The 27,088-nt window shown below is 38.5% G+C and overlaps 1 protein-coding gene across 2 annotated transcripts; it reads right to left on the reverse strand.

Moving 5' to 3' along the window:
* Positions 1-823: 823 nt before the first annotated feature.
* RBM45 (RNA binding motif protein 45) lies at positions 824-23,313 on the reverse strand (the record flags this gene model as incomplete). 2 transcript variants are annotated; one of them, XM_080719936.1, is made up of 9 exons in its annotated part: positions 824-1,016; positions 3,342-3,505; positions 3,797-3,881; positions 4,042-4,171; positions 12,127-12,306; positions 13,031-13,153; positions 15,100-15,226; positions 17,536-17,658; positions 23,014-23,313. In XM_080719936.1, the coding sequence occupies 9 exons, from the start codon at positions 23,311-23,313 to the stop codon at positions 824-826; spliced, it is 1,425 nt and encodes a 474-aa protein (XP_080576062.1). The 2 variants fall into 2 exon arrangements, with proteins under 2 accessions (XP_080576062.1, XP_080576061.1); XM_080719935.1 differs by having other exon boundaries at positions 12,127-12,342.
* Positions 23,314-27,088: the final 3,775 nt, after the last annotated feature.

Genomic DNA, 27,088 nt, shown 5'->3' on the forward strand with positions numbered 1-27,088 from the left:
TGCCTCCCAAGTGCGGGGATTACAAGCGTGCACCACCATGCCCAGGCTGAATGTGTATTTTTAATCTACAGACTCATTAATCTAAGTCCAGAAAAATCAGTATTTAGGTTCAAAAGGTGCCCCAAAAGAAACTGCTTTGTAGGTATTTCATTAGTGAAAAGTTAAAACATTCTTTAACAAAGTATTTAATGTTACTTCAATTCATAACTCGAGATACCAATTCTTCAAGGTAAAAATCTTTAGATGTATTTCAATTTTAAGGTGTATGTAAGTAGATAAAAATGTCTAATTCTTAGAATTTAAGATACAAATAAAAATCAATTATTTAATTTTCTAAATATTATTTTATTTGTATTAAAGAACAAAAACATCCTCCTAGTAAATGTCAAAAAGATTTATAAAATCTAGCCGGGCGTGGTGGCACATGCTTGTAATCCTCGCTCTTGGGAGGCAGAGACAGGAGGATCGCACAGGTTCAAAGCCAGCCCCGCACGCTGGCTTAGGAGACCCTGTTTCCAAATAAAAATGTAAAAATAGGTCTGGGAGTGTAGCCCGGAGGTAGAAGGGCTTCCAGGAACCCCAGTACCACTAAAAAAATAAAAAATAAAAAATAAATAAATTTAAATAGCTTAAGTTTAAAAAATACATTGTAAAAAAAAAAATACTTGGCTTTATCCTCAGAAGTTTAAACAAAACTGTTTTGAACTAACTTCTGGTTCCCTAAAAAGAAGTCTGTAAGTGGTTTATTTATATACATTCTTCTTGATATACTATTTAGCTAGCATGTTTGAAAATGGAGATTAAAAAGTACTTACCTCAAGAATCAGTAAGTTCTTTGCCTCTTGTTAGATTCTTCTCTTGGGGAATCTGCGAGCATAACTTTAAGTCTGACCCCATTCAGAATCTTCCCATGTAAAGTAGCAATGGCATCGTTAGCACTTATTCTGTCTGCATACTTGGCATACCCCACATTTTTTCCTGACACAAGGTAAACTTCGATCAGGTTACCAAAACGACTGAAACAAAGTAAAAAAGTCAGCTGAAACAGATGAATGCTGCCACTCAGAAAGTGTGGGGTCCATTCTTGACTCACTTTTCATTCTTTTCCTTAAATCCAGTCTTCCTTAAATATATCCTGACTGTTCATTTCTCTTCATTCTCACTCTGGGTCTCTTTCCTCATTCACATCACTGCCATGGTTTCCTGTGATTAATAACTTCTTCACTAGTCTCCCTGTCCTGTGGCTTATCCCTCTCCAATCCATTCTCCACCCATCTTGAGTGATCTTTCTCTCTAAGTCACTTCAGCAGCTCCCCTTTACCTCCAAGGTGAGGACAAACTCCTTTAGGAGCTGTAGCACGTGGTCTTGGCCTCCACCCCTTCATGTTCCCTCATAATCTCTCAAAGTCCATACACTAATCACCTCCTTTCACATTCTCTCTGGCATAAAAAAAAACACCTACATCCCTAGTTTCCTCCTCCGGCAAAATTACTTTATCCTACAGTCACCTCATATACACTGCAGCATTTCCGTGCTAGGTGCCCCTCCTAAGTATCACATACAGTCCTATCAGCACAATCTCATTCACTAGATTTTAACTTCCTATTTATCTGTTTTCTGCATTAGATTAGTTCCAAGAAGACAAAACCTATAATGTCTTGTTAACATAATATTTTTTTCACAGATGTCTCGAGCACCTAACATAGTACCTGCCTGGAACAGTGAAGTGGTTCAAGAAAAAACAAAACAACACTAAATCAGTTAAAGGTCAAAATACTTGAACCCCATGCCTGATTTTGAGGATCTTCAACAAGCTTCCTATATACCTGCTTACTTCCCCGATACTCTTGTAAGGCAAAGGAAAGTGATTAAAAAGAAAAAGCTAAGGTAGAAGTTACATTAAAAGCACACTAAGTAGCTGGGCATGGTGGCACATGCTTAGAATCCAGCATTTGGGAGGCTGAGACAGGAGGACTGAGGTTCACGGACAGCCTCAGCTACTTAGTGAGGTCCTTTGCAACTCAGTAAGACCCTGTTTTAAAATAAAGAATAAAAAAAAAAGGGCTGGGGTATAGCTCTAAGGTAGAATACCCCTGGGTTCCATCCCCAGTACTGAAAAAAAAAAAATTAAAAGAAAAGAAAAAAACATACTAAGTGCTATGTGCATGCGTTTCTATAACTTTGAGTTTTCTAACAACAATACACCAATAATAGTGTAGTTTTTAAAACCACAAAAATAAATAAGAAAGCTAGGCATAGGGGTGTACGCTTGTAATCCCAGCATTTGGGAAGACTAAGACAGGAGGATCACAGGTTCAGGACCAGACTAAGCTGCTTAGTGAGGCCCTCTGCTACCTACTGAGACCCTGTTTCAAAATAAAGAATAAAAAATAGGAGCAGGAGTGCATCTCTGAAGTAGAATGCCCCTGGGTTCAATCCCCAGCACTGCAAAAAAGAAAGAAAGAAAAAAAAAAAGAGATGATATATCCATTCCATGCACACAGCTTTTCAAAACAATCCTACAAACTTGCTTTATCTTCAAAACAAAAGAATAGAAAATTATATGTGGAGGCTTAGGATGCCTGACTGGCAAAGAAGAGAAGAAAATGATCAACAATTGAAAAAGATGATTCAATGAGCCAGGTGTGGGGGCGCACACTTGTAATCCTTGTATTTGGGGGCGCACACTTGTAATCCTTGTATTTGGGGGCGCACACTTGTAATCCTTGTATTTGGGGGCGCACACCTGTAATCCTTGTATTTGGGGGCGCACACTTGTAATCCTTGTATTTGGGGGCGCACACTTGTAATCCTTGTATTTGGGGGCGCACACCTGTAATCCTTGTATTTGGGGGCGCACACTTGTAATCCTTGTATTTGGGGGCGCACACCTGTAATCCTTGTATTTGGGGGCGCACACTTGTAATCCTTGTATTTGGGGGCGCACACTTGTAATCCTTGTATTTGGGGGCGCACACTTGTAATCCTTGTATTTGGGGGCGCACACTTGTAATCCTTGTATTTGGGGGCGCACACTTGTAATCCTTGTATTTGGGAGGCTGAGACAGGAATACCATAGGTACAAAGACAATTTGGTGAGATCCTTAGCAACACAGCCACACCGTGTTTAAAAAAAAAAAACTAAATAAAATAGGGCTCAGGGTGTGGCCAGGTAGGATGTCCCTGGGTTCAGTACTCAGTACCGCCATCGATAAATAAAACTTCAGAATATCATCTTTACTTGTGAGGTATTAGACAGTTTCAAGATTGTGAGTATTCTTAAATAACTACTTTAAATAAATTATACTACAAATATAACTTCATAGAATTGCAATCTTACCAGAATATATCCTCTAACACGTCTAAAGGTAAAGGATGAGGATTAAACACGATAAAAAGTCTTTCTTTCACATGAGTTTCAGGAGGGGCTTTTTTTTTGCACGATGGAAGTATAACATCTGTCTGTATTAGAGGCAACTGTGATCCAGAGCTTCCTCCAAATTGCTGTTGAAGAGTTAAGTGCAAAACAGGAAAAGAAAATGACTGCACTTCAGGAATTTTTTGCAAGGAGCTAAAGTCACATATTATTGCGGCAACTATGTGGTTTTCTTTTTTTTTTCTTTTCTTTTATTAGCCCCATGCCAGAATGGCATGGGGTGGGGGCCCAAGCCAATTCACCACCCTATGTGGTTTTCTACCGTAGCTATGAAAATGTTCTTACACGTAATAAAGGAAGGCCATGTCTATGTCAGACTCTGTTGACTCAACTATAGAGGTTAGTTCTTATCTACTTACCAAAAATTGCTGCTGACTGGGGTTATTCCACACCATTGATGCAAGCTGTGTCGTTACGATCTGTGCTGCCATTTTGCTAAGGAGACTGGAGACAATAACTGATAATTTACAGCAAACTAAAAATATCGAGTCTCTTAACAGTAACTTGTTTTGCATGACTTCCCCACTCGGAAGGTTCACCATTTCCTATTTTCATTCTTCAGGTCATAATCACACACACTCCTGGCTCTGAACTTCATACTTACTCTGCTGCGTTACTCCCGTCGTCCATGAAGGAAACACCTATCCGATTCCCCGGGGGATACTGAAATCCATGTAACTTGTATTTTGCATAAATAGCTGATGCTACATTAAAATACTGAACCACTCCTTGACCTAAAGCAGAGAATATACAGAAGCAGATTAAGTCCCAAGGCCTGTGCTGTGCTGCACTGTGATTATCACACAATTAGTAAATGCAGAATCAAACCTATCAGAAAACAAATTTCTGTTATGTGTGTGCAGCAGCTGTAGTCCCAGAAAGTTAAGCATAAATTACATTTTGGCAAAAACATAAATAGGATTTTAAGAAAAAACGGAATACTAGCAAAATGGACCATGTTCTATCTAATAAATCTAGTTTGTGGAAATTGGCTTTTCTAATGTTATCAACCCTAAATTTTTATCCTTTGAAATTTTTTTGAAATTTAAAATTTTTCCCTATCATACTGGATAGGAAGTGAAATTAGAAGTGGGATATAAGAAGAACATATACTCAGCCTGCTATAAGTGTAAAGATAGAAAAAAATAATAGGTATAAAAACAAAAAATAGACAGTGGGTCTCAGAGTGAAAGACAACAACTCCAAAAAATCTTTGAAAGATTATACCTTAAGGGAACTGATTTCAGTTTCAAGAGGGTAATGCTGAACTGAGGAACAGTTTTATAATGGAGTCTTCAAATGAAGAGCCCAGGAGCTTGTGATAACAAAGAGGTTCTTTTTTTTTGGGGGGGAAGGGGGGTTCTGGGGATGGAACCCAGGGGCATTCAACCTCCGAGCTACACCCCTTGCCCTATTTTTTATTCTTTATTTTGAAAGCGGATCTCACTGAGTTGCAGAGGGCCTCACTAAGTAGCTGAGGCTGTCCGTGAACCATGATCCTCCAGGTCTCAGCCTCCCGAATGATGGGATTACAAACGTGTGCCACCACGCCCGGCTAACAAAGAGGTTTTCATGGAATATGTCCAGTATAACCTACTTTGGCAAAAAAATTATTGTTCAACTCAAGTATCCAATATTTTTATGAAATGAAAACAAAGAAACCAAATAACCATACATTATTAATTCAAAAAGATTCTAAATATACAATAACATGTCTAATTAAAAGGCATACATTTTTCAGACACAACTAATGAGAGAAATAATATAGACAACATACAAACAAGCTGGACGTAGTTGCACGCACGTGAAATCTCAGTACTTGGGAGGAAGAGACAGGAGGACTGCAGGTTTAAGGCTAGTCCCACCCAGCAACTTATTGACATCTGTTTCAAAATAAAAAATAAAATAGGAATGGGATGTAGCTTGTAGAATGCCCCTGGATTCAGCCTCAAGAACCAAAAAAAAAAAAAAAAAAAAAAAAAGCCCAACAAACAAAAACCCCCAAATATGCCAGAAACATAATATGTGTACCTAAGAGTTTTAGAACTGAAAACAATAGCAGAGATTGGGTTAAGGCTGGAGATGGCTCAAGGTAGTCAGATGGACAGTCATGCTAAAGATGATGATATAAGGTGATGATGAATATGTGGGGGTGTCTGTGTGGAGAGCAGGCACTCCAGGCTGTATGCTTGTAAACCCAAACCTACTCTATTACTTCCTATCAACAATCATGGCACTCTAAAAGGACTGAATTGGGTAACTAGGAGAATAAGAAAGAGATGCAAGGATAAATTAATTTCTCTCTCTCTCTTTCTTCCTTTCTTTTGTTCTTTGTTTTTTTAAAAAAAATTTTATTAGTGCATTATATTCATACATCATATTGGGGTAAAAAACTTGTGTGAACATACATGTACACATCACCCATTTAGCCCCTACCCACCCAGTTCCCACCTCATTCCCTCCCCATCCCTCTTCCTCTTTCTTTCTTTCTGCCTTCCTTCCTTTCTTTTTTTTTCTCTCACTTTTTCATTTTTTCTTTCTTTTTTTGTCACATTGGGGTGGAACCCAGGAGCATTCTACCTCCAAGCTACACCCCCAACCCTGTTTTTTAATTCTTTATTTTAAAACAGGGTCTCACTGAGTTGCAAAGGGCCTCACTAAGTAGCTGAGGCTGTCCTCAAACCACGATCCTTCTGTCTCAGCCTCCCGAATGCTGAGATTACAAGCATGCGCCACCACGCCCGGCTTGGATAATTTCTTTATGTCACTCTCACTTTTAATTCTTTTTTTGTTTGTTTGTTTTGTGGTGCTGGGGATGGAACCCAGCGGCATTCTACCTCTAAGCTACCCCCATTCCTATTTTATATTTTATTTTGAAACAGGGTCTTACTAAATTGTAGAGGGCCTAAGTTGCTGAGGCTGGTCAGGAGCCAGGGATCTTCCTGTTTTAGCCTCCCAAATACTGGGATTATAGGTGTGTGCTACCATCCCTGGCTAACTTTTAATTCTTTAGAAAACAAACAGATAAACCTTATATTTACTGAATGCTCACTGTATGTTATGACTTGCATTAGGTATTTTATATACATTACTTCTTTTTTTTAATAATTGAGAATTAAACCCAGGGGCATTCTACCCCTGGACTACACCAGTATCCCTTTTCAATTTGAAACAGGGTCTTGTTAAGTTGCCAAGGGCCTCATTCAGTTGCTGAGGCCAGTCTCAAACCTGCAACACTCCTTCCTATCTCAGCCTCCCAACTACTAGGATTATAACATGCCCCACCAGGCTTGATTCATATGTATTATTTCTAATTATAACCTAACCCTGGCAAAAGAAGGTGTTAATAATTCTATTTTACAGATGAGGCCAGGAGAGGCTCAGAGAGGATAAGTGATTTGCCACGATCTTAAGCTACCTGCCACTGCTGGGACTTACACCTACCTGAGTCTAGTGCCAAATGGAATGCCAAACTTTTTCCATTATGCATCACAATGCCTTCCTTAACAGAGAGCCTTAATGAAAATCAAAAGTTTAGCCGGACGTGGTGGCACACACTTGTAAGCCCAGCATTTGGGAAGCTGAGACAGGAAAATTGACGTTCGCGGAGAGCCTCATTTACTTAGTGAGGCCCTTTGCAACTCAGTGAGACCCTGTTTTAAAAATATAGACTAAAAAATAGGGCTGGGGGTGTAGCTCGGAGGTAGAAAGCCCCTGGGCTCCAATATCAGGACCCCCAAAATCAAAATTTTAACACATAAGAACACTATATAATAGATCTAATGAATTAACTAGTTAACAAGTTCAAATGGCTGATAATAGAGCCCTACTTCTATGGAAATTAGAAGAGCTAGAGAGAGTAGAAAAGCATGAAAGATGCTTGAAAAAAAAATCCTTTTTGTTTAGGGTACAAATTGTAAGAAAAAGACACTTAGCAGGGTGTGATGATACATGCCTGTAATCTCAGTATTTGAGAGGCTGAGACAGGAGGATCTCAGGTTTGAGGCCAGCCTCAGCAACTTAGAAAGACACTGTTAATGAATACAAAAGAAAATCTAGGCATGATGGTGCACACTTGTAATCCCAGTACTTGGGAGTCTGAGGCAGGAGGATTGCAGATTTGTAACTAGCCTCAGCTACTTAGTAAGCCCTCCAAAACTTAGTGAGAACCTGTTTCAAAATAAGAATAAGCCAGGTGTGGTGGCACAAGCTTGTAATCCCAGCACTTGGGAGGCTGAGACAGGAAGATTGCACAGGTTCGAAGCCAGCCTCAGCTACTGAATGAGACTGTCAGCAACTTAATGAGACCCTGTTTCCAAATAAAGTATAAAATAGGTCTGGGAGTATAGCCCAGAGGTAAAAAGCCCCTGGGTTCCACCTCCAGTACCACACACAAAAAAAAAGTCAATTAAAATAAGAATAAAAAATAGGGCCTGGCAGGTGTGGTGGCGTATGCTTATAATCCCAGCATTTGGGAAGGTGAGACCTGGAGGATCGAGGATCGATTGTTCATGGACAGCCTCAGCTATTTAGTGAGGCCCTTGACAACTCATTAAGACCTGGTTTCAAAATAAAGAATAAAAAATAGGGTAGGGGGGTGTAGCTCAGAGGTCAAATGCCCCTGGGTTCCATCCCCAGACCCGCAAAAAAAAAAAAAAAAAAAAAAAAATAGGGCTGAAGATGTAGCTTGGAGGTAGAATGCCCCTTGGGTTCAACCCCTGGTACTACAAAAAAATAAATCAATACATACATACATACACACATACATACTTAAGAAAAATGGTTGGGGGTATAGTTCAGAGGTAGAATTTCCCTGAGTTCAAGCCCTAGCACCAAAGAAAAAAGAAAAAGAGACTTAAAGATGAAAGAGGAGGAAACTGAGAATTTTGTAACTTTGCCTAGCATTAATCTAAAGTATAGGGACTCTATTCTGAGATTTTTTTTTTTGTTATACTATTGGAAATAGAGAATGGACTATTCTCTGAGAGTTTAAGTATTATTTTAAGCGAATGACTTTTTATAAAAGAGATATATTCTGATGGGTTTGTTTATGTGTCATTGGATTTTGTAGACCAAAGTACAGAAAAAGAGCCAAGTACGGTGGCACATGCCTATAATCTGAGTACTTGGGAGGTAAGAAAGGAGGATCCGAGGCTCAAGGCCACTTACTGGGACTTTAGCAACTTAGTGAAACCCTGTTTCAAAATAAAAAAAATTTAAAAATAGGACTGGGGGTAGTGCTCAGAGATAGAGTGCCCTTGGGTTTAATTCCCAGTTCTCTGTTTTTAATTCTTTACTTAAAATTTTTTAATTTTTAAGTGAAAATTAATTTTTAAGTAAAAAATTAAAAATAGAGAAAGAAGAATTATAAAATTTCTTTAACACAAGCAGTATCTGGCATAGAAAGTGCCACTGGAGAAAAGCCTTTTAAAAAAGTAGCCATGACTTCCGGGAAGATGGCGACCGAGAAAAGCGGGGCTTAAGAGCCCTGCTAACAACCAATTTCCATTACCACAAAACCAGCGCCTTTCATAGCCAGAAAACACCATCACCAGAAAAACAAAAAAACCACCAGGCTCCAGAGAGAAAGCTGACTGAGAACAGAGCTCAGGGCCACAGAGGAGACACACGCGCCCGAGGACGCGGCAGCAGCGCCATACTGCCGGCGGCAGCGGCGAACTCATCGGACGGCTACAGCAAGCCGAGGTGAGCCGCTGCGGAACAGCCAGGCGGGATCTTTCGGCGCAGAGAGCATTTAAAGCTCCCAGTGGCTGAGCTCAGCACACGCTGCAGGGATTCAGAGTGGAAATAAAAACCAGAGAAGAAAAAATACGCCAGCCTCATGGCCGAGGGCGTGACCGCGGCGCCATATTGCCACCGGCGGCGGCAGCAGCAGTGAATTCGCCGAATCCAGCACAGCTACATCTGCGTACTCAAGAACAGTGAGTCAAATTGTGGGCCACAGAGGAGAAATCCCAGTACTGTACCTCACTGAGGTACTCACTGTACCCAGTGAGGGAGTGGTGGTGGCAGAGATACCACACCATAGGAGAACGTGCAACCTGGCACCCCCCATAGTTTAAAGCAGCCTCTATTGACTCCCTGGGTCAGAGACTCTGTGATAAAACCCAGTAAAGGAGTAGTGAGGTCTGAGATACTACTGACTCGAGATCCAGAACACCTTAAGTGAAGTTATAGTGACCCAAGGGAAGAACCCAGAGAAGGCACAAACATCCGAAATCATGGGAAAGAGGAATAATACTGGAGCAATGAATGCCGCCCACAACCCCACAACATCAGAACCTGATAAAACAGAAAATCAGAGATTTCTAGAAGATCAAATCAGGAAAATAACTGTAGAAATAATAGAGGTGCTTCGAAAAGAACTCAGAGAGAGCCAAAAAGAGATAAAGGATGCAATTAATGAAGTAAAGGCCTCAATTCAAAGCACAAACAACCGATTAGACCACATGGAGAACAGAATCTCGCTCTTAGAAGATGAGCAATCCAAAAATGAACGCATGGTTTCTAATCTCGGAAAAAATATCCGACAGCAGGAATCTGACATTGAAGAAATATGGGCCCATCTTAAGAGAGCTAACCTAAGAATAATTGGAATAGAGGAGGGAAAAGAAAGTGATACCAAAGGGATCAACAATCTCTTCAAGGAAGTAATAGCAGAAAATTTTCCAAACGTAAAGCAAGAGGTTGATACACAGGTCCAGGAAACTTATAGAACTCCCTTTAGACAGGATCGGAGAAGAGGATCCCCACGCCACATAATTGTCAAAATGACCAATGTGGAAGCCAAGCAGAGAATCTTAAAGGCAACAAAAACAAAGGGCCAAGTGACATTCAGAGGCAAACCAATTAGAATCACTCCAGACTTCCCAAACCAAGTCATGAGAGCCAGAAGGGCTTGGAGTAACATATTCCAAACTCTGAAAGAAAACAACTTCCAGCCAAAAATTTCCTATCCAGCAAAACTTTCTATCAAATTAGATGGAGAAATAAGAAGCTTCCATGAAAAACAGAAACTGAAGGAATTTATGTCTTCAAAACCAGCGCTAGAGAAAATACTCAAAGAGATTAACTACAAAGAAGAAATAGGTAACACTCACCAGAACCAGAGAAACAAGATTTTCCATCCAACAGACAACTAAGATTGGTTATCTGTGGAGATTCATTATTTATGTTAGTCTTTTACCTATCTCTAAATTGTATTGTTTGCCTTTATTGTTGTTAATTTTTAGGATTTCTAGTTAGAATATTAATATACCTTCAGATATAGCATTTGGAAATATTTTATCCAATTCTATTAGTAACTTTTAACTCTGTTTACATTGTCTTTGGATATACAATATTTTTTTTTATTTTTTAGGGAGTTTGTATATTCTTCTGTTTCCTGTGCCATTGAAATCATATCCAAGAAATCACTGCCAATTTCAATGTTGTGAGGTTTTATGACCCAGATTTTCTCCTAAAAGTTTATAGTCTTAAGATTTATATTTAGGTCTTTTATCTATTTTGAGTTAATACTTGTATATGGGATTAGGTAAGGGTCCAATTTTATTCTTTTCCATGTAATTATTATTTTTCAACAATATTTAGTTAAAAGATTATTATTTCCACCACCAAATGTTCGTGGAAACCTTGTCAAAAATAACTTGACAATATAGGGAAGAATTTAGCTCTAGGCTTGTATTTAACTCCAATGGTTTATATATCTGCCTTTAGAACAGTACTACACTGTTTCAATTATTGTAGCTTTATATGGTTTGAAATCAGAAAATATATATCTGCTAGCTTTGTTCTTTTTCAAGATCGTTTTGGGTATCTAGAATTCATATTCCATATTAGGATAGATTTTTTTCTGAAAAATGAATATATAAATATATGATAGTTTCACCAAAAAAACAGAAAAAAATATTCTCTGGTAAGAAAGAAAGCAAAAAGAAATATTGAAATGTTATCTTTAAATCATCAAAAGCTTGGCATCAGACAAATAAAACTGTTATGTGAGATTATCATTTTTAATTTTGGATAAATTGATATAATACTAGATGTCAACCACTAAGCCAAGCATGGGAAGGAGGGATGGGGAGGGAATGGGGTGGGGATCGGGTGGGGGCTGACTGGGCGATGTGTGCATGTATGTCTACAAAAGTTTGTATCCCACTATGATGTATGAATACAGTGCACCAATAAAATAAAAAAAAATAAATTAAAAAAAAAAAAAAAAAAAAAATAAAAATAAAAAAGTAGCCATATGTGGTAGTATATACCTGTAATCTCAGTACCTAGGAGGCTGAGAAAGAAAGGTTCAAGGCTAGGCTCAGCAACTTAGCAAGGCCCACAGCAATTTAGTGAGACTCTAGCTCCAAATAAAATATAAAATAGGGCTAGGGGTGTAGCCCAGAGGTAAAGTGCCCCTGGATTCAACTCCCAGTATCACAAAAAAGCAGAAACAAGTCGGGCGTGGTGGCGCACGCTTGTAATCCCCGCTTGGGAAGCGGAGACAGGAGGATCGCGCAGGTTCGAAGCCAGCAGGGGGGGTCAAGAGACCCTGTTTCCAAATAAAAAATATAAAATAGGTCTGGGAGTGTAGCCCAGAGGTAGAAGGGCTTCCAGGAACCCCAGTACCGCAGAAACAAAAACACAAAACATATTTAAGAAGACATTATTTTACCATAATTTGAGTAATGATCCCGTTGAACTTCACAATACTCCAATCCTGGTACTATGTCAAAAATGCTGAAAAGTTGCTCTTCAGTGAAAGGAACTCTTGATACAACTGACAGGCGTTTGGAGATGGCTTCCTGGCCTCTCTTGTCATTCTTGTCAAAACTTGAAAATTCAGATTGTTGTTCTCCAAAAATGTAAGAGAAGAGCAAGTCCTTAAATTCTTATATTTCTAAAAATTCATGTAACTTTCTATGTACTAGAAAATAATGTTAATTGCAAAGGCATTGTATTTCCTTTATGCTTTTGATCACCAGCACTACTAGAAGCTCTCAATGACAAGAAAGCAGATCACTCCCCATTCCTCTACCTTCAACACAGAAATACAAGCAGAAATGTGCAGTGTAATTTCAAAGGAGTAAGTTTAGTACATAAAATTTTAAGATATGGCAAGTATGTACCTGAAATGCCTTACTTTATCATGTACCCTCCCTTTTTTTATTTTCTATCCCTGTCTTTCTTCTCCTTTCTGTAGCCCCAATGTTAAAGTAGCCATAGTTTTGAGACAATATTCTAGGACTCAAACTGAGAGGATATCTGATGTACAATCTTTTGCGCTTTTTGGTCGGTTGTATAAATGCAGAAGTTCTCTGGTAAAAGTGGCAGTGACATAGTTAAATATGTAGATAATACATAACTAGAGAAAATAACTGAAAACAAGTTAAATAAATGTTAATTATTAAGGAGATTAGAAGTCCTGACCAATGTTTTAAGAAACAAAGGACACTATGTTTAAGATTTTTATTTAGTAGGTGGGATTATAACAGGCTTCTGTAAAAACAGTAGGTTTAAAAACTCAAATCGAACTGCATATACAACATGTACTATTCAAGTAAAGGTAGAGCACTTACCAAATGGAAACATGTTGACTCTGGGTTCCTGTCCCGAAGCCTCTTGCCTCATATGACTGCAGTAATCTTGTTCTGAGGATTCAGATGTTTTGTTTTTAGGTTCAGCCAAGATTGCTCTAAAACCTGAAAAAGATAATCCATCCATTTCAAAATTCATAGCAAACTTAACATACCTGTAAATATTCTTGGTTGCTAGTGCCTGACTTAGCTCTATACACGTAATTGTAAAAAGTAAAATCTATAAAATGGTCATCTCTACCTACCTATTTTTCTGCTTTCTGGAAGTGGCAAACAGTAAAGAGAGCAAGAAACTCAAAGTGTGGGTCAACATTGACACAGAAAATCAGTCATTCTACACTAATCCTTCCAATCCCCCTACTACCAATGAGGTCATTTGCCTACGCTACTCAATATCAAAATCTTAATAGCTCCAAACAGAATAAAACAGTCAATTTGAATTCTTTCTCTGCAAATCGGTCCTTAATACCATGGCTAGGTCAGCTATTCTAAAAGTTATATTATTTTTAAATCATCTACAAAAGAATCCTAATAGAAACTAAGCTTAAATGTTTCATAAGCTCCCACGCAGGGTTCAGATACACCTAGTTAACTTTGTCTCATAATTTCTTAGAGGGAATATTATGCTGTACACAGACAGTGGCCTTCATAACACAAAGCACAAGACATGCTTATTCCTGGCTCTGTGCCTTTGCTAAGACTGTTCTTACTCTTGGTTTTACCTACTCCATACAAGATTCAAGTCTTATCTGGATGTGTTCCAAGGCTCACTTGGTACACCTAGTGTTCACCACTGCTAAAATTGCAACACACATTTTGAACATTTTTTTTTTTACATTTTGCAAATTCTTATTGAGTCTACTATAAATAGCTATTGCTTTGGTAAAGATCTCAATAAGTATTAATTGAGGGTCTAAGGTCACACTAGGTATGTGCGGTGACGGAAAGATGAATGACATACTTCTTCCTCTCAGAAAGCCTTTAAAAGTTTTCTTCTGTTTTTCCCCCCTTATATCCCAATATAGATATAAAATCCTAAAATGACAGTATTTCCATATATTTCATTTGTATCCACTATTTGGTATATTGGGGAGTATACCATAGGTACTTGAGGATGGCTTAATGAGAAATTTAGAAGGATCTAAAAAAAAAAAATTTGGTGTAAACCTTAGAGGCATCTAAAAATTCTACTGACTAATAATTTTTCCCACATCTTACAGCCCAATATTTTATTCCATATCTTATTTCTAAGTCAATGTAATTAGAAGTATGATGACAAAGAATATTTTTAGTTTAAAGTTCTTGTTCTTTATTATGTATACTAGTGACAACAAAAGATCCAGTTACTGTCACGCCAGCTGAAAACTAACACCCTGTCCATAGTTAATTACCTATGGGCAAACCTTATGGATCCAACTTTAACCTATATATTTGCTAATATACTTAATTCTATTTAGGGTTTAGGTCAAATATTAACAAATATATAAAATAAGTATTTAAGAACCTGAAGAAACAAATCAATTTTGAATACTTTAAATTCTAAAATATTGTTTATTTTTTATTTTTTTGGTGGTACTTGGGATGGAAACCAGGGGCATTCTACATCTGAGCTACACCCCCAGCCCTATTTTGTTTTATTTTAAAACAGTGTCTCACTGAGTTGCAAAGGGCCTCACTAAGTAGTAGCTGAGGCTGTCTGCAAACTGTGATCCTCCTGTCTCAGCCTCCCGAATGCTGAGATTACAAGCATGTGCCACCACACCTGGCTTCTAAAATATTTTTTAAAAGCCCCAAACCTATCTAAATAATAACCAAGTTAGGCGCTACACTTGATACATTACATAATGTAGTTGATCATATTTCTCTTCAAGACAGTGTCTCAATGAATGCTTTAATCACAGCCCCAATATTTTTATCCTTGGGTTATATAAGTATACACTGATGTGATTAAATTAGTAGTTATGGCTATTAGTGAAAACCAATATTAGATAGTTATTTAGAACAACAATTTTTTGAAAAGTTTTTAACAATATTATAAAACACATTCTTACTTCGATCACAGTTTTCTATTGCTTGGGCAGCTTGTGATGGTTTTAAATATCGTACATAGCCCAAACCTTTACTTTCTCCAGTGACTTTATTCTTAATAATGCTGCAATATTCAATATCTCCATACACCTATAAGAGTTAAAAGAAATGATCTCAGGGGACTGAAAATTAATAATCAAACATTATTTCAGGATTAACTTAAAATTTGTTTGCTCCCTCTGCATGCAATCAAATAAATTTTTCAAGATATATACATATTTTATATTGTGTATTTCAGACAAGCAAGTAGGACCTTAGAGAAATCATTTAACTTGCCTTGAACTAAGCCACAACGAGGAAGAACTTGTACATGATCTGGATAACTCCAAACTTTTGCTTAGTAGTGGTTAAGGGCAATGCTCTGGAATTAAACTTTGGAGATTCAAATCCTGGCTAAGCTACTTATTTTTTAGACAAGTTTACGCATCCTCTTTGTGCCTGTCTCTTTACCTGCCAAATGGGCTAAGATCTTATTGGGTTGTATTAACAGTTAAATGAACTAACCTATGTTAAGTGCATAAATGGAGCCTGTGACATACTAAATACTCAATAAACATTAGCTAGAATTGTTTGTCTTCTAATGGGAGCATAAATTATTGCGTATTCTTTTGTAGGACAGCAACTCAAAATATATCTCTAAAACACACTAGTTCACCAAGAATATTAATATTCCATGTGGGAGAAATACAGTAATGTTTATTTTATTTTTGGAAGAAAGATATATAAATTCTTGGTCTTTAGTATTTATTTTATAAAATTCTCATATAACCAACTGGCAACTTTAATCACTATATATTTAGATAAAATATCTCATTTGTTTACTTAGAAAAAGATAAAAGTTATAAATATATAAGGTAAAAAAATTTTCTTACTTTGGGAAGAAGTATGGAATATATATTTTTCGTATTTGTTATGTTTGAAGCATTTTATTCAGCTATGAATTGGAGCAGAATAAAGTAAATTTAAAAATTACTTTTTTTTTTGGTATTGAGAATTGAACCCAGAGGTAGCCAACCTTCAAGCTACACCCTCAGCCTGATTTGATTTATTTGGAAACAAGGTCTCAACTGGGTTGCTGAGAGCCTCCCTAAGTTTCTGAGGCTGGTTTTGACCTGCAATCTTCCTGTTTCAGCCTCCCAAGTACTGGAATTACAAGTGTGCTCCCCAACACCCAGCCTGAAAATTACTTTTTACTGCTTGTTTCATGTCTTTGTTGCCCAAACCAATTCATTTCTATTGAGAGAAGTTTTCAGTTCTCACTATTGAGAGAGCAGGAAGAAAAGTAAAAATTACAACTCAAAACAATTACTTTTCAATATTTTTTGTGAAAGCTTACCACTGCATATAAAAATTAATATAAAAAGATTTAAAATTAGCCAGGCATGGTGGCGCACGCTTGTAATCCCCGTGCTTGGGAGGCTGAGACAGGTTTGAAGCCAGCCTCAGCTACTTAGTGAGGCTCTCAGCAACTTAGTGAGACCCTGTTTCCAAATAAAATATAAAATAGGTCTGGGATATAGCCCAGAGGTAGAAAGCCTCTGGGTTCCACCCCTAGTACCACAAAAAAAAAAAAAAAAAAAAAAACCAACAAGATTTAAAATTAACTTCAAAGTTTACTTTCTATGGGATTTACAACTCAAAACAATTACTTTTCAATATTTTTTGTGAAAGCTTACCACTGCATATAAAAATCAATATAAAAAGATTTAAAGTTAACTTCAAAGTTTACTTTCTATGACCTACAGTCCAAACCTGTAGTTTTCCCCTTAAATATAACTCTCCAGAGGCCCAATTTTAGGATGAAAACTCTTTTTTGTTGTTGTTTTGTTTTTGTGGTACTATGAATTGAACCCAGGGGAATCCTACCTACAAGCTACATCTCTAGCCCTATTTTGTTTTAATATATATATTTTTTGAAACAGGGTCTCACTAAGTTGATGAAAGTCTCACTACTTGCTGAGGCTATCCTCAAACCTGTGATCCTCCTTTCTCAGCTTCCCAAGTATTGGGATTACAGGTGTTCACCACCATGCCTGGCTAGGACAAAATCTCTTCAAAGAATAAGCCTTTCTGTGAATGAGTAAAATGTTAATATATCTTAGATCCATAATTAACATTAGATAGTATAGCTCATGCATTCATCAGGCCAGCCTGACTCACCTTTATATTTATCTTGAAAATTTCAAAATAAGAGCAGGCTGTGCACTTAAGAGTGGGTTCAGATTTTGGCTCTACCTACTCTTCTTTGAACTCTGAATTTCACTTTTCTGAATCTATATTTTCATGATAAAATCTGAGCAGAGGAACACCTCCATTACTGTTTTCCTATTTTTAATAACTGAACAACTTTTAAGGACTATGTTATAAACATACGCTATTTGATTAGAAACCATAAATACCTTAAATCTTTCCCGTAGATCTTCTTCAGTGTAGGATTTTGGTATCATAACAAAAATTCTTGTAAGTTCTTCATCTTCAACATCTCGGTGACTTCCAGATGATCTGGACTGAGCAATGAAAACCTTAAAAATACACAAAAACCAAATAATAATGTCAAGTGTTAGTTTCTTTTTCCATAATTATACTTACTTTATAATTACATGAATGCAAATCATGTTAGGTTAAAATGCAACATAATATAGGTCTTATAAAAATTTTTTTCTTCAGCCATTTTTATTGCAATGACTTTATATAAATTTCTGCACTCTTGTTTTTTGGGGTTTTTTTTTTTTCGGTACTGGGGATTGATTCTAAAGGCATTCTACCACCGAGCTACACCCCGTGTTCTACTTTTTATTCTTTATTTTGAAACAGGGTCTTACTAAGTTGTGGAGGGCCTCACTAAGTAGCTGAGGCTGTCTATGAACCTTGATCCTCGGGTCTCAGTCTCCCAAATGTTGGGATTTACAAGCATGTGCCACTACGCCAAAGTACACCGGGGTTTTTGACAAATACATTTTATTTTTGTATTTTTGATTAGCAAGAGCAAGTCGTATTTAAAAAGAATGGGTACTTTATAGTTATTGGACAGTACTCAATAAATGTCCACTATATGCTCATTACTTAAATGTTATCACCACTTACTTTGTCTACTTGTTATATAAGATACTTAAATATACTATAAAAGTCTGACTATGGATTCATCTTTTTCCTTCTAGTTGTCAATTGTGCTTCATGTATCTGTGAAGCTCTGTTACTGGCTGAATAAACAAATGAGCTGATTATGTATTTTTTGACTGATACTTACATTCGTATGAAATTAGGCTGTTAATACATTTGCTGAAATTAATTTTTCTGGAACCATATCAACTTTTCCCCCAATTATCCAGTATCTCTATATTTATAGTACATCTCTTATAAAAAGTTGTTTGTGTACTTACTTTTGCAGTACTGGGGATGGAACCCAGGGGCATTCTACCTCCAAGCTATACCCTCAGCCCTATTTTTTAGTCTATTTTTATTTATCTATTTACCTATCTATTTATTTAGCAGTACTGGGGATGGAACCTAGGGGCATTCTACTTCCCAGGACATCCTGGCCCTATTTTTTTATTCTAATTTCAAAACAGGGTCTCATTCAGTTGTGAAGGGCCTAGCTTAGTAGCTGAGGCTGTCCGCGAATTCCGATCCTCTTGTCTCAGATTCCAGAATGCTGGGATTACAAGTGTGTGCCACCACATCAGGCCTTGTTTTTTTGATACTATCTTATGATGTCTTTTAATTGTTTAGTTTGTTTTCATTTAATGTAATTACTGAAACAGCTAGGTTTAAGTCTAGATGGTTATACGTTTTTTCCAATATTAATCTTTAGAAAAAGGTAGCAGAAGCATACTCTGACTCATCTCAGTGAATGATTTCATGTGTGAGCAGAAAAATGCACAGAAGGCTCTATTTTTCTAATAATATTGGCAATTTGGCTTTATTGAAACATTATTTGTGATAATACAGTAATCCAAATTTAATTTGCTTTGTAGTATTACTTTAACTGCTAAATTTATCTTGGTTTTGTATTATTCTAGAGGAATGTTAGGAATCTGTGACCAAGATGATAGACTTCTTTACAGTTATAATCATAGTAAGTTTAATGGCTAATTTTTTTATAACTTGAAGAAATATAATACATTTAATTACACACACACACACACACACACACTCTGAGGAATTGTGTGTTTTCCTTAAGGGGTACAGTATATTATTCAAATATAAGAAAATCTTGACTGTGGAATTCGAGTACAACCCAAAGAACATTGAACTTAAAAAGCCATGAAATTTTACAAATGTTGAAAAGAAAAAAGAAAAAAAAAGAACACTAGAGCCTATCATAGATATGTAGGACCCTGCTTACAAGAGTTGGAAGCTGGGCAGGGTGCACATGCTTATAATCCCAGCATTTGGGAGGCTGAGACAGGAGGATTGCTGTGACAACTGCAGCTACTTAGGCCCTTGGCAACTTAGTGAATCCCTGTTTCAAAATAAAGAATTAAAAAAAAAAAATAGGGCTGAGGGTATCGCTCGGAGGTAGAATGCCCCTGGGTTCCATACCCAGTATCACACACACACACACACAAAAAAAATGTTGGAACATATCCCTAGATAAGAATCTACTTTCAGTCATTTTTTCATTAATTTACACCATATACCAAGCACCATTTGAGATATTGTAAGAGTTACCCAATAACACAGAAACAACACACTAGAAAGCTAGACTAGTGGATGTACCAGTAATAAATGATTAATAGGATAATACAGAAAGGGAAGTTCTGAGAATACGCAAAGATCCTACAGAAAAAAATGAGTCTCAGGTTAAGATGACATTGGAGTTGTCATTAGATTACATGTCTAAATTTTGGAAGACTTAAGTATGTAAAATCACTGACAAAGAGAACATATGAATGGCTTTCTAAAGGAAGGTTTTTCTTCACATGTTTATAGACTATGAACATTTTTATCTTCATAGACTATGAACATTTCATAGGTTCTAGGTAAAAGGAATTCTTGCAAAGTGAAAATGAAAATCAAGATTTTTCTCTTCAATTTTCTTTTTTCTTGTACTAGGGATTCAAGCCTAGGGTGCTCTACCTCCATATGTTCCCATCCCCCTTTTTGTGGTACTGGGGATTGAACACAGGGATGTTCTGCCTCCAAGCTACACCTGCAGACATTTACTTATTTAATCTTAAAACAGGGTCTTAATTAGACTGGTGCGGGGGCCAGTGAGGCCAGGATTGGGGCCTCCCATGAGGCAAGGCCACTGCTGGAGCCAGCGAGACCAAGATCAGAGTCCTCTGGGTAGCCAGGCCACTACTGGGGCCATCAAGAGTGGGATCAGAACTTGCAATGCAGCATGCACAGAGAAATATCACAGGAAGTAAAAACCAGATGCTTCCCCTAATTAGCAAAAACTAGGAAGAATGGGATAACAGGAGGAGGTCGAGTTGTAGAAAGGGCCCTATAGAGAAGCAGTTAAGATATCCAATTAGAGGGGATGGGATGGGGGAGGATGGAACCTCTTAAAAACTCAGGAGGTACAAAAACAAATGTATCAAAGATAATCACAGATCAAGCATGGGATGGAGGGAGGGGGAGGAAATGGGATGGGGACTGGATGAGGGCTAACTGGATTATGTGTGCTTGTATATTCTCTCAAGTCTTGTATTCCAATGTGATACATGATTACAATGCACCAATAAAAATATAAAAAAACAAAAAAACCAGGGTCTTGCTAGGTTGATGAATTTCACTACTTGCTGAGGCTGTCCTGTAACCTGCAATCCTCCTGTCTCAGTCTCCCAACTACTAAAATTTTAGAGGTATACCACCACACCCACCTTTTTTAAAATTCTGAAATAGGGTCTTGATAAGTTGCTGAGGTTGGCCTGGAACCTGATATCCTCTGATCTCAGCCTCCCAAGAACTGGGATTTAAGGTGTGCATGACATGCCTGGCTCATTTTCTAGTCTACTCCTTTCCTCCAGGTAACCCATCCCATGGTCACAGAGTAACTTATACTTGGGTAATCTTCTAGCTGGAGGCTTGGTGCTATAATATTCTTGTCTTTAAGATGCTTTAGAACTTTGCAAAAATAAAGTACATGAGAAAAACTGAAGCTAAATTAATTTAGCAGGAAATACTAAACAAACAAAAAAAAAAAGGAAAGAAAAAGACAGCTATGTTAGTTATGTTCCAGTGGAAGGCAGCACAAGCTGCATCTGCTCAAGAATGAGTTTAGGATATTTGGTTAGGCATTGTAGTGAAATAACCTTCTGGCTCAAAATGAATGGACAAAAATGTGAAAAGCAGAATTGTAAACTGCTTTTGGGAATAAGCATTAAATTTCCCTATGGCTGAGAGAGGGTATGTTTCAGTGCTGGGATTTTCTCTTGTAGGAAGTGACTGAAGGAAGGGGGTTTCAAATTTATAGCATTTGCCCACATGGAGTGAGGTCATGTTATGCTCAAAGTGTAGAAATTCATTTTGTTAAGGTCTTAAGTGGAACAAGATGAACAGTATCAATCTAGTGCAGGGATCAGTGGACTATAATTCTTGTTCTGGGCATAGTCCATGATGTAAGAGTTGTTTTTACATTTTTAATGTTTGCCAACCCCTGGTCTAGAGTATGCTATGGCTCTACAATTAATTTTGTTGATGTCTTGGTTCCTACTTCAGAGAGTTGGGAATGTGCTTATGAATTTATCTTTTTCCTTTTAGTTCTGTCAATATTTCATTTATTTTGAAGATCTATTATTAGTTTGCATAAACACATGAGATTGTCATGTATTTTGGATACTGTCTACTATGTTGTTGGTATAATCCCAAGTTCCTTCTCTTTTGTGGATAGAGGTATAGGTAAGACCTTCAGCGATTAAAATATCTGAGTCCTTCATATTTACATTAGTACTCTTCTTAATTTCCTGCAAATTAAAAAAAAGAAAAAAATGAGGGGAAATTTAAAAAAAAATTTTTTAAAGCTCTGGCAGAATTACATATACAGCAACTACTTCTAGAAGACAGAGGGTACAATTTAACCAACTGCAAGGTTCTCAGAACTTGATTTGAGGTTACAGGAAGTAATGAGTGATATCTTGGCTACTATTAATAATAATCATATGTTGAGGGCTTCCCTTGTGCCAGGCATTGTGCTAAAAGTACCGATTAGGTCAAATAACCCTGAAAATGACCCTTCCTGCCCATGCTATTGTCCTAATTTTACAGAGAACTAAATAGAGAAATTTAATATAAATACCACTAAAAGTGAGTTATGAATACTCAAAGAAGTATCTAATAATACAAAAACCTACACTACCATCTCAATGGATTTGACTCATCTTAGGGCCATTTACTTTGATCTGCTTTCAAAGAAAAGTGGTGGTACAAGAGAAAGTCAGTAACCTAATGTATGTATGCCATTAATACCTCACAAATAGGGATTATTTTAAAACATTTTTTAAAACCACAGAAGTGTAATGACTATATGTAACAGTAGCCACTTTAATCACCTGCACTTAATATTACATCCACGCATACTTTTGTCTGGTACCCAGGAAAAGGCCCAACACCAGAGGGTCACGGATTCGTGTGCATACTTTGGTCATACTTTGGTCAAGTTGTGAAGTCCCAAATCTACCTGAGAAAAAGCAAAGTTATCTGTTTTTACAGATGGTCAACTGAAGCATCTATGGAAGACTGATAAAAAAAAAAAAAAAAAGACCTCACAATAAGCCAGGGCGACTGGGGCTGCCCCTGGCGATGAGCGAGGGGGCGGGAGGCCGGGCCCGCCGCCCTGCCCCGCTCGAGGCCGCGGCGGTCGGTCCCCTCCGCAGGGCCGGTCCCCGCACCCGGGCGGCCTCCCGTCCTCGAAGACACCCACGGGCCCGCACCTTGATGGGCTTGGTGTCGTTGGGGCCGAGGCACTGTCCGTGCATCTCCTCCATCGCCCGGCAGGCCTGCGAGCTGCGGGCGAACTTGACGAAGGCGATGCCCTTGGACTCCTTGGTGTGCTTGTCCCGCACCACCCAGATGTCCTGGATCTCGCCGAAGGGGGAGAAGCGCTCCCGCAGCACCGACTCCGGCGTGTACTTGCTGGTCACCAGGAAGATGCGGCTGTTGGGCGGCTCGTCCAGGCTGTCCACGCCGGGGCGGAAGCCTCCGGCGCTCGCCGAGCTGCCCGCCTCGTCCATGGCGCCCCGGCCCCGCGTCCCCTCCGCTCCCGCCCGGCTCGCTCCGGCCGCGGGGCTACCGGAAGCCGCGGAGTCGGCGGCGGGCGCTGGCCTGCGCGCCGGGGCTGGCTTCCGGGGGCAGCCTGCAGCGCCCTCTGGCGCCGCGGGGGACCCTGGCCAAGTCCAGGCGGCCCAGCTCCTGGAAAAGGCTCTGCCAGCTACACAGGCTTTCCTAGCGCTGCTTTACCCAAGCCTAAGAAATCGTTTCTAAGATTTGCCACTGTCAAAGAAAAAGTTATTCATAATACTTTTTGAAGATGGTTCACTTTATTCAAGGGGCGCCCTGGCGCTAGGTATGGGGACCACTGTCGTGAGGTCTTGCAGTAGGGGAGAGATTGGACTCAATTCCGACATTAATAAGACAAAGGAGGATTTATAACCAAGAGCAGGATGCGAGTTAGTACATGGAAAGTTACTAACTACAAGGGTAAGAGGGATGCTTGCTAGACCTGCTTAACAAAGTTCTTGCTGAAGGAAGGTGACCAAAATGCCTAAGAAGAACAACTTAGAAGTGGAAAATGGTTATTTTGGCTCAATTTCAGAGGTTTAGTCCATGGTCCGTTAGCTCCAAGGCAGAAACATCATGGTGGGAGGGTGCGGTGGAGGAAAATTGCTCAACTCTCGGTTACTGGGAAACAAAGGGAGAGAGAGGAAGATAAAAAGGGACCAAGAGAAGACAAATCCTCCAGTGACCTACCTCCTCCAGCTCCTCCTCCTCATCCACCTACATTTACTTGAAATCCATTCAAGTTATGAATCCATCAGATGGATTACTTCACTGCTGAGGCCCTAGCCATCATGATCTAGTCATTGCCTGAAAGCTTCATCTCTAAACCTTGCTTGCCCTGCATGCTTTCAACATAGGAGTAGTCCAGATTCAAACTATAACAGCCAGCCAGAAAGATAAGATACTAATGGAGGTCAGACACCAAGAGTATGGATTACCACTAAAATGATTGAGCAGGATTCTTGTTCAGACTGGATTCCATAAAAAATAGAGAAGCCAAAGTTGGGCCTAGTCAAGCAGAGGATTCAGGAGCCTGATTGAAGTTTTTGGCAAAAGAGGGAGTCTGTAACCATTTTAGTGATAAGTTCAATAGTGTCACTACAGAATAGAATTAAAACTATAGAGTCTTCTCTATAGCCAAAAGGAATCTTTGAAATCATGTAATTCCAGCCTTATTTGTTAGAGATGAAGAATCCAGAGCACTTAGCACAGACACACAAGTAAAAGAGTCAAATCCAAAACCAACTTTATCTGTGAATGATTCAACTCCCACAAACACCCCTGTGGGTATAGGGCAAAAAGGGTGGATTTCTCAACTGGGAACGAGGGGAAATTATAGGGTACAAGCAAAGTAGGAAATGCCTACTGACTTCTAAGCCTTCTTGTTAATGGGCCTTGGTAAAGAGGTCAGCCGAAAAACCACCAGAAATACAGAAACAAGACCTGCATTTAGCAGTAGTATTGGAATGAAGTGAAGGAAATAAACTCAAGAGTGAATGAGGAACAGAGCTCCTTAACTGTTCATCTAAGTTCAGGCTGCTAAGATCTAGGCACCTATGACGCTAAACAGATAAATATTTATTGTGTACCAATCAGGTAGCAGGCTCTGTGCTAGAAGCTAGATATACAATGAGGACAGTAAGTTTTGCTACTGGATTGTGTAGGATTGGGCAAGTTAATTTATATTTTCAGCTTTTGTCACTTCAACTGTAACTTGGAAATAGTGTTATTTACTAGCTGGGATAGTTGTCAAGCACAATGGGGTAATTATCAAACAAAGTCATTCCTTTATTATGTTGTCCATGCCTTCCTTGAATCTTATATAGTTAGTTAATGGTAACATTAGAAACATCAGAAATTTTGATTTGTTACCCTGGATTTAGGACTAAGGAGATTGTTATAATTCCAGTTTATATTATATTCCATACCTGTACTAAGAAAACAAGGGCTGTGTTGTGTTTACCCTGGGGCTTAGCAGGTCTAGGAAGTATCTTGTCTTATCTCTCCACTTCTCTCACTCTTACCTAGATCAATAAAGGTGAATGAAATAATATAATAACGTAGTAATTTTATGGAGACAAGGAAATGCAAGATTCCGAGAAATAGTATTTGCACACCAGTGCCATCTAGTGGAAAATATATACTTTTCTTCCATTGCACTGGGTGGGCAATTACTGTCTTTGTAAAATAAGACTAAGTATGCATGTCTTGAGAATTTTAGGCTGATATTCAGAGCAGATAGTTTTTTTTTTATTAAAGAAATATATGGGGTATGCTAGGAAAGGAAGCTTTCCTTGCCACATAATCACATGAAATACCACATATGCAAGGAAAGTAATAAATTAATTTATAAATTACTAAAATATTATGTTTTCATATGACTTTTTTTTTGTGGTACTGAGGGTTGAATCCAGAGGCTTTCTACCTCCAGGCTATACTCCCAGACCTATTTTATATTTTATTTGGAAATGGAAATGGTCTCACTAAGTTGCTGAGAGCCTCACTAAGTAGCTGAGGCTGGCTTCGAACCTGTGCAATCCTCCTCTCTCAGCCTTCCAAGCGTGGGGATTACAAGCATGCTCCACCATGCCCGGCTCATATGACTTATTTTAAACATATTTTTTGTGGTTCTGGGGATGGAAATCAGGGATCTTCTACCTCTAGGATACACTCCCAGACCTATTTTTAATATTTTATTTGGAAACAGGGTTTCACTAAGTTTCTGAGAGCCTCACTAAGTAGCTGAGGCTGGCTTTGAACCTGCACAATCCTCCTGTCTCAGCCTCCTACGTACTGGGATTACAAGCGTGCGCTACCATACCAGGCTTGAGGCTATTTAAATGATATAATATTGCCGGGCGTGGTGGTGCACGCTTGTAATCCCTGCGCTTGGGAGGCGGGAATAGGAGGATCGCGCAGGTTTGAAGACAGCCACGCTGGGGTAAGAGACCGTGTTTCCAAAAAAAAAAAAAAAAAAGGTCTGGGAGTGTAGCCCAGAGGTAGAAGGGTTTCCAGGAACCCCAGTACCTAAATAAATAAATAAATAAATAAATAAATAAATAAAATTACTTAAAATTAATTATAATTTTAGTTCATTGGTCTAATTAGCCATACTTTTCGCTATCAAATGCTATTTGCAGTTTAGAGAAAAGACCCACACAAAATATTTCCATCACTGTAGAAAGGTCTATTGGACAGCACTGCTTTCAAGAATAAGAATATAGGATAAACCACCTAATTCACAGAAGTTTTACTATCACATTTTCAAGTACCTTGATTACTGAAAAATTTTAGAATTTTATTTTAATATTTCTCTTTCTCTGTCACAGCCTTAACATACTCATGTCTCACTGAAAGAATTACATGACTGCAGGTAAATTAGACTTCCTAGTGATATTTCCCTAAACACAACTTTGATTTTCTCATCTCTCTGCCTTTAACTGCCTCGTCCTTTTTGCATTCTCAGTCTCTCTCTCTCTCTCTCTCTCTCTCTCTCTCTCTCTCTCTCTCTCTCCCTCCCTCCCTCCCTCCCTCCCTCCCTCCCTTTTGTTTTCCAAGACTTTGTTTCGTTTCCATTCCTGCTATGCTTCACTCTCAGCAAGTAGCATCTTGCAACCTTGCTGTCAGTCCTGTAGTATTGGATTCTTGTGTAGTTCATTTGTAATAACTTGATTTTACTGTATTTTACATCTTGCCCCAGCCAGATGATAACTTGTGGAAAACTGGGGG

The sequence above is a fragment of the Muscardinus avellanarius genome, assembly GCF_963383645.1.
Source record: "Muscardinus avellanarius genome assembly, chromosome: 2".
Classification (NCBI taxonomy): domain Eukaryota; kingdom Metazoa; phylum Chordata; class Mammalia; order Rodentia; family Gliridae; genus Muscardinus; species Muscardinus avellanarius.